The 8,220-nt window shown below is 43.8% G+C and overlaps 1 protein-coding gene across 1 annotated transcript; it reads right to left on the minus strand.

Annotated features, from left to right (window-relative positions):
* Positions 1-4,692: 4,692 nt before the first annotated feature.
* On the minus strand, positions 4,693-5,256 carry LOC132025120 (interferon alpha-1/2-like). The gene has a single exon (XM_059412286.1). It carries the CDS (start codon positions 5,254-5,256, stop codon positions 4,693-4,695), a length of 564 nt encoding a protein of 187 aa, XP_059268269.1.
* Between the last annotated feature and the right edge of the window lie 2,964 nt (positions 5,257-8,220).

An 8,220-nucleotide genomic window follows, 5' to 3' on the forward strand; every position in this document is an offset into this window, starting at 1 on the left:
TTTGCAGGTTCCCACACTGCTGCTGACCTTTAACACCTTCATGTTTCCAGATGGGCAGCCATGGGTCTTTTGAGCAAATGAGCATCCTATGCCCTTGTTAATCAAAACGTAGTGATGTAGGGAAGGTTCAGTTCAGAGCCAACAGCCAAAAAAGAATTCTTGAGACAACTTTGGTGCAAAAAAAAAAAAAATGGTTTTATAAAAACATGGAGACAGGACCTTTGGTCAGAAAGAGCTGCACTGGGATTATAAGGAATAGCTGACTGTGTACCTCAGTTGAGGGAGGTAAAGATAAAGGGAAGTTTCCAAAAGGGTGTTCATATGCCAAGGAAGACCCATAGAATCCTGGAAGCCTGGGATTGTCAACTTAAGGTTGTTTTCCCCTCTAGCAAGACACCAACATTAAGGCATTTGGGAGTTTCCTGGGGGCAGTGTTTGTCAATGGGCTGGAGGTTATAGGAAATTTAATTTTATCTACATTTCCTTTTTGTCTTTGTTCCCCACATCAATAGGTACGCCCAAAGACTGGCAGAGATGAGCATCTGTGATTGTTTTAGGTTAGACGTGCACACTGAGCTCCCTGTATTTAGCATGTTTCTGTGCGGGACTAGACATCTGGGGGCCTTGAGCTCCACACACAGAAATCAGGCGACAGAGAGGGTGGAGGGAGGGCAAGTACGCACTCTGGCTCCTGAAGCTGCCAAACCTTAGCTGCTTGTGGCTGGTACTGCAGGGTGATCTCTCGCAGCCCATCGGTAGGCACCCAATCACCAAGCCCTTCCATCGCCAGCTCACCTGGCAGGTTGACCAGAAGCACTGGGGAAAGGAAAGTTGGCAGGGATGCTCACACCTGTCACCCCTGTCTCCCCTGTCTCTGACCCTGCTGCTCAGCTCTCCAACCCTTTCCAGTATTTAATCAATAACACTGGGATTGAATCCAACCTGTGGCTCTAGGGATTTTCAGGACAAGACTTACTCTTTGTCATAGAACAAGGAAGCAGGTTAATGACAGCATTAGAATCTCTGGATTTCAACACGTAGTTTTTCTTTTTGTTTTTGTTTTTGTTCTTGTTTGTTCTTGTTTTGTGTGTGTGTGTGTGTGTGTGTGTGTGTGTGTGTAGCTCAAAGGACATCCTCAGGAAGAGATCTGATTTCTGCGTAGTTCCCAAGCCTGGCCTTCAATCTTGGTCGTCACCCTTGTCGCACTTGGCCACCAGGAGGCGGTCTTCCCGGAGAGGAGCTTCACTAGGCCACCCTTCAACCTGATCCTGCTTCCTGTTTCCTTTCAGCCACAGCTGTTGTTCCATCACATTGGATGGAAATCTGAGCAAAACCTCTCTAGCAGGTGGCTCTGCAAAACCTAGAGATTTCATTTCATTTTTGCCTTCTACTTGCTTTCTTGTGCTGTTGTTTAGGAAACCTCTAAGCTGAGGCCACAACAGAACAGAAAGCTGTTGTGTGAACAGACTGAGAGGTCACAAGTGTAAATGCCAAGGGTGATCTGGGGACTTCTGCTTTGGAGAGGAAGGTAACTGTTAGGACAGGGGAATGTGTTCTGGAATGAGGTGGGGAGGGCAGGGTGGGTGTCAGAAGGTTAAGGAAATAGCATGTTCTTCTGCACTCCACCTAGATATTTATTCTCCACTCTCAGATGTTCCTAGAAGCCACCATCTCATCACTGGTGATAAATAAAAACCCTTCTTGGCAATGGGGAATGAATTGGTTGCGTTTCTCTAGAATCCATGACAGAATTCTGATTTTAGAGGTTGCCTCCTTTGGAAGCTAGTTTCTGAAGTGTAAGACACCAAGTCCCAAGAATTTTGTAGAAAGAGACAAACAATATTCTCATAGACAGCTGTCTGAAGAAAAATAAGAGAACACCTACCATATTTTAAGTGGTTTTGATATAGCAAAGATGTTGGGATTCAAAGCCAATGGCCAAGAGAGAATTCTTAAGATATCCTTGGTGCAAAAAAGTGGTTTTATTAAAACAAGAGGACAGGACTCATGAGCAGAGAGAGCTGTACTGGGGTCATGAGGAGTGGCTGATTATATACTTTCAAGTTGGGAGGAGGTTATGGATAGCATAAGCCTCTAAGGAATATTGGAAACAAGGCTTCCAGGACCTTGAGGGGTCCTGGCTGTTGTGGGAAAAGATCATTTATTACTGTCTATAAAACCTTCGTCATGAAACCATTCATATGTTTATTGGGGGGTCATATGGTTAGGGGGATGATTTCCAAAGTGTATCTTGGGGGCTGGAGATAAAGGAAGTTTCCAAAGGAATTTTTATCTCTTAAAATAGACTTACAGAATGCTGGGGGTTGGGCTAAGATTGCCTTTTGCCCTTAGCAAAGTTTTATCATGGAGTCAGCTGAGTTCTTAGAGGAATGTCGCTCTACATGTCTGGAGTGTCCACGGGCTGTAGGTAGAAAGGAAATGTAACTTTCCTTTTCCTTTGTTTCCCAAATGAGTTACTCTAGGGAACATGTGATCTTAGTTGCATTTAAAGTTGGGTTAATATTCACGATATTCTGTTATAATTATTAAATCAGGTTTTACTCCTGAAATATACACAACTTGCTTACTCCATGGATTTCCATGATTTCTTCCATGATTCGTATTTTCAGCTAATGGTAACCAATTTTCTCTTCGCCTTAAATATTAAGAGATTTCTTGACCCAGCTACCCACTCAAAGTGTGAAAACAGCCTGTCAGTCTTTCTGTCCATGATAATTTTATTATTTCGGAATTCATGGAAGTTTGTGATACTCGTAAAATTAGGGAGAATTCCTGGCAATCAACATAAAAGAATTCTTATCATAGCAAACTCCCCTAGAAAAAGAAATGCAGGGGCGCCTGGGTGGCTTAGTTGGTTGGACGACTGCCTTCGGCTCAGGTCATGATCCTGGAGTCCCGGGATCGAGTCCCACATCGGGCTCCCAGCTCCATGGGGAGTCTGCTTCTCCCTCTGACCTTCTCCTTGCTCATGTTCGCTCTCACTGTCTCTCTCTCAAATAAATAAATAAAATCTTTAAAAAAAAAAAAGAAAAAGAAATGCAGTATATAGCTGCTGTAATAAACTATTGTCACAATAATGAAAGTTAAGTAGCTTAATTAATAAAACCAATAATGCCAGGAAGCATTATTTTATCAGTAGCAATAGACAATTTGATGAAGGATTGAATGAGTTATCTATTCCTAACCTATACAAGGTTATAATAACCAAGACAGGATAACATTATCAGTAATTAAGTGATGGTTCAAAATAAATGTAATATTTAACACATTAACATGATTTGAGAGAACATCAATTCCATAAAATCACTCAGGAAAAAAAATGGCATAACAAGACAAACTATGCACAGAAGAACTAACCCACATTGTTCCCAGATTACATGCTATATTCTTCTCCAAGTCAGATGCACTGACTTCTCTTATTCATGTTCCCACCCACTCCAGCGTGGTCTCTGCTTATGCATTCCACCAAACAGACTCTCGGGAAGGTCAGCAAAGGCATCTGTGTTTCTGACATTACAGGCAGTTTCAATCCACATCTTCCAGGAATCCGCTGATGGTCTTTGAAGCGCATTTACTTGCTAAAAGACACTCACCAGCATCCTCTCTTACCCTGTGCTGTATGGCCAAGAGTCCACCGTCTTCTTTGTGGCTCTTCTCTCCCCTCCCTTCAATGGTTGAAGAGCCTCAGAATCAAGTTTATGTCTGTTTCTCACATGACACCATCTACCTGCATGACCACCTCTGTTTCTGGCTTGCCTGCTAGATATGGACCTCAGCCATGGTGTTTCTTGTCAAATGAGAGCTCACCTCCCCCCAACACTGGACATATGTGCCTCTGTGTCTGCCAGTGACCTGTCGAGGGGTCCACAGCTTTTCTGTGTGCACTTCCTGTGTGCTTCACCGTCTCTGTTCTAGCAGCAGGTGAGAGAAGTCACGCCCTTTCTTTCTTCATTAGAACACTAGGTAAGAGAATTGTTTTTAGATTCCATCCCATGGCAACTAAAGATACAGACATCAGGATCTGTGTTTATGTCCTATAGCCTAAGGGAAACGTGAAATTTATCTTAGAAGAAGTCTGTTGTTACTTCTGATGTTAAAATAATATCAAGGGTAAATGAATTCTGCCATCCATTCTTCAGTGAAGCTGCACATTTAGAGTTAATGTTACTCTTTTTTTTTAATTTTATTTATTTGACAGAGAGAGAGATCACAAGTAGGCAGAGAGAGGGTGAAGCAATCTTCCTGCTGAGCAGAGAACTGGACACAGGGCTTGATCCCAGGACCCTGAGATCATGACCTGAGCCAAATGCAGAGGTGTAACCCACTGAGCCATTCAGGCATCCATAGTGTTACTCTTTTAAAAGAATGCCAGTAGTAAAATCCAATAAAAGATAAAAGGTTATTTTATTATATCCTGCAATGTAAAGGTACACATCATAGAATATGAAAAAAATTGAATCTTACATATATCTACATAAATAAATATTTAAATAGATAAATAGACATGAGCAAGTCATCTGTAAGCGACTACTGCTTGTACACTTGACATATTCTGAAAACACATGACAAATTGTCTTCGCGACAGCAGAAATGAGAGACTCTGACATGGCAGAACTCCGAAAAGAGTGACATTATTAGTTAGTGCAAATCACTTCAATGTTGAAACAGGTCTCACTTCTTGCTCCTTAATTCCTTTCGCAAGGCTGTTGATGCATACAAGGGTTTCATGATCTCTGCTCGGACCATCTCCCAGGCACAAGGGCTATATTGCTTCTCTTGCAGATAGAGGGAGATTCTCTGGAAGTAGTTCCTCAGGATGGAGTCCCCATTCACCAGGGGCAGCTCTCCCACCACTGCCTCCAGCAGGGGACAGGCTTCCAGGTGGCCCAGCTGCTCAGAAAGTCCCGAGCACAATTCCTCCAGGAGGGTCGTGTTCCAGGGAGCAGGTGAGACCTCTGTGCAGAAGAGGTGGAAGGTCTTCTGGTTCGTCACATGGAGGACAGAGAGGGCTTGAGCCTTCTGCAGCTGCTTGCTGTCGAAGGCCTCCTGGGGGAAGCCAAAGTGGTTTGTGTAGTTGTCACAGGAGCTAGCAGACAGTCTCCTCATTTGTCGCAGGAGCATCAGGGCCCTCCAGTGCAGCAGGCCGTGGTCCTGAGGCAGGTCACATCCCAGAGAGCCGAGGGAGTGGCAGCTGAGCACCACCAGGGCCACCAAGAAGGAGCAGGGCAGGGCCATGGGGTATCCTGCAGATGCTGTTGGCCTGGCTGGGGTGGGCAAGTTGGGGAACCGTGGCTCTAGGTTCTCTGAACATCTTGTCTTGTGCGTGTGGTTTAAGTAGGGGACACAGGAGTTTTCGATTTCTGAACGTTTCCCTTACTTTCTACTTCTCTTTTTCCTTTCCATTCTACACTTTCTACTTGGGTTGGAGCATGGGTTTCTCAACCATGTATTATTTTCCTTAAGTATTATCCTTGCCTCCAGAATCATTTTGGATGTTTTTTTTAATTGCAACTTTGAAGAAAACTTAATAGCAGGGAGACACAGTATATATCGTTATATAGCGTATTTTTGTCTGTGCTTTAATTTAAAAAAAGGTTGACCAAAAAAAAAAAAAAGGGCGCCTGGGTGGCTCAGTGGGGTAAGCCTCTGCCTTCGTCTCCGTTCATGATCTCAGGGTCCTGGGATCGAGTCCCACATACGGCTCTCTGCTCGGCAGGGAGCCTGCTTCCTCCTCTTCTCTCTCTGCCTACCTCTCTGCCTACTTATGATCTCGCTCTGTCAAATTAATAAATAAAATCTTAAAAAAAAAATTAAAAAGGAGTGACGTTTATACAAATCATGGTCAAGAAACCAAAAATTTTAAGCTAATAGTTATATTTTAAAGCTATTGATGCTTATGTATATTAAATTGATGAGTGAGTTATAATTCCTTTACATGTATACAGTGAAGTATATGGAGTACATATACAAATTAACAATTTCTAAAAGGACATAATGAATTCGGTGTACCTGAACACTTACAATCAATCCAGATTGCTAAATGCAAGTGAAAACTGGAATGATTACTGAACGTGTGTTTTTTAGTGCACTGAATTTGAATGTTGCCTCATATGACAAAATCATTTTTTTAAGATTTTTATTTATTTATTTGACAGAGAGACAGAAACAGAGAGAGTACATGTAGACAGAGCAACGGGCAGACAGTGAGGGAGAAGCAGGCTCCCAACGAATAGGGAGCCTGATGCGAGGCTCCATCCCAGCACCCTGGGATCATGACCTGAGTTGAAAGTGGCCGCCCAACTGACTGAGCCCCCCAGGCATCACGACAACCTCATCTTTAACTTCACGTGCTACTACGTACTCTGGAAGGTATTGTCAAAATGTTTTTTTCTGTTTAACACTAGATAATTACTGAGGTGTTGAATGAGTTTTGTAGAGCTAAATCATAATATTTAATGTATTTGTGTTTTCATTTCTAAAGCCTGCATCACAACAGGCCTCAGATTTCAGCAATGGCCACAAGACACCACTGGCAGCTCACCAGTAAGAAAGATCACCTATCCAGGTAAGACTCTGAGACCCAGGAAATGATGGAGAGAAACTCCTCCAATCCTAGGGATTCCTGTTATTCCTAGATCTGTCACACTGACCTTACAGACAGTTTGTGTCCTCCAAGAATTCTATGCCATTGCTTCTTATGTAATATCCAAAAAAAAAACCCCAATGAACGACAATAAATACCAAGGTTTTGTTAGAACCCTCTAAGGCATTGCAAGTGCCCCCAGCAGGAAGCCTGGTTCTTGTCTGGAAAGAGGAGGTGTCAAGGTTCTAAATCCAGATGACTGGATTTTCCCAGCAGTACCTCACTGACAAGGTAGTTGTCACCTCTACTAACCTCATTCCTCTGCAGTGACTGAGTGTCCTCCATCCAGGCTCTCGTGGGCTCACTCCTGAGGACAGGCTCACAATGTGTGGAGGATTCTAGATTCCGCTACTGTGCAGGGGCTGGTTTCCTTGTTAGCAAAGCACTTCCTGCCCCTAGATCCTTGCCCTTGCCCCTGGAGTCTTTGTACTGGGGACCCTCTCAGTGCTGACCTCCTTCTCTCCTGACCAGAAGAAGGTGTCAACTTCTCAGATGCTGAGGGCAAATGTTTGTTTTCTCCAAGTAGAGGAAAGAATGATTATCATCTTTTCACCTTGAATAACGGAATACATTTATTGTGCCATCACAGCTCTGAATTTTAACATTTTTCATTTTTTAAAGTAAGCTCCACACACAGGGTGGACCCTGACATGGGGATTGAACTCACAGTCTGACATCAAGACCTGAAGTTAGAGTAAGAATCATATCCTCAGCCAATTGAGCCACCCAGGATACCCCATGGTTCAAATTTTCCTGAAACTAGAGAACACTTGTTAGGTTCAAATTTCTCAGCAGAGCACAGGGGGAATTCGCCGGATGTCTCACCAGAAACTTCCATCAAAGAAAGTAATGACTTTCACTAGCTCATTCAGACTCTGTGTTTCCAGTAGGCAGCTTCGTCTGGCCATCTGTCTGGTGCTCAGAATGCAGGGGGTGAGGCCCAGGCTATGGTGTCAGGGACACGCTTCCTTGTTACCTTTCCTTATTCATGGTGTTGCATCTTCAACTTAAGTAACAACAACAAAGAGAATGTGAATAACTTAATATTTCCACATGCTTTACTGGACATACTCTGACTTGCTGGTCCTGATCATGTTTTACGTCATCATGAGGATCACACAGAGGGAAGGAAGGAGAGGGCCAAGGGGCTGCCCCGGGTTTCTCTTTCATTTTGAAGACATCAGTTTTTCTGTTTCTCATGTCAACTTTCCTCGAAAGCAAAACATGACAGCTGTGTGTGGGGGGGGGGAGACAACTGTTCTGTCTGAATGTGACAAAAGTGAAAGAGTGGCCTGTCCGCTGAGAAAATGGCAGAGTGTGCCTCAGCCAAATTTGATGTAGCAATACTGGGGACGAGCAGCTCCGGCAGGCGGGGGAAATGAAGGCTGTACTGGGTAATTGCAAGTCAGGAAAGTGTCTGCCTTGGCCAGAGGATCCCACAAGACCAACTCTTGGGTCCCCATGAGGCCCTCAGCTCTACAAGAGGAGCCACCTCATTTTCCTTTCGTTCAATCCACAGGTATTCGGCTCTGAGGAGAGATGAGAGGAGTCACACA

Source organism: Mustela nigripes, chromosome 9 (genome assembly GCF_022355385.1).
Source record: "Mustela nigripes isolate SB6536 chromosome 9, MUSNIG.SB6536, whole genome shotgun sequence".
Classification (NCBI taxonomy): domain Eukaryota; kingdom Metazoa; phylum Chordata; class Mammalia; order Carnivora; family Mustelidae; genus Mustela; species Mustela nigripes.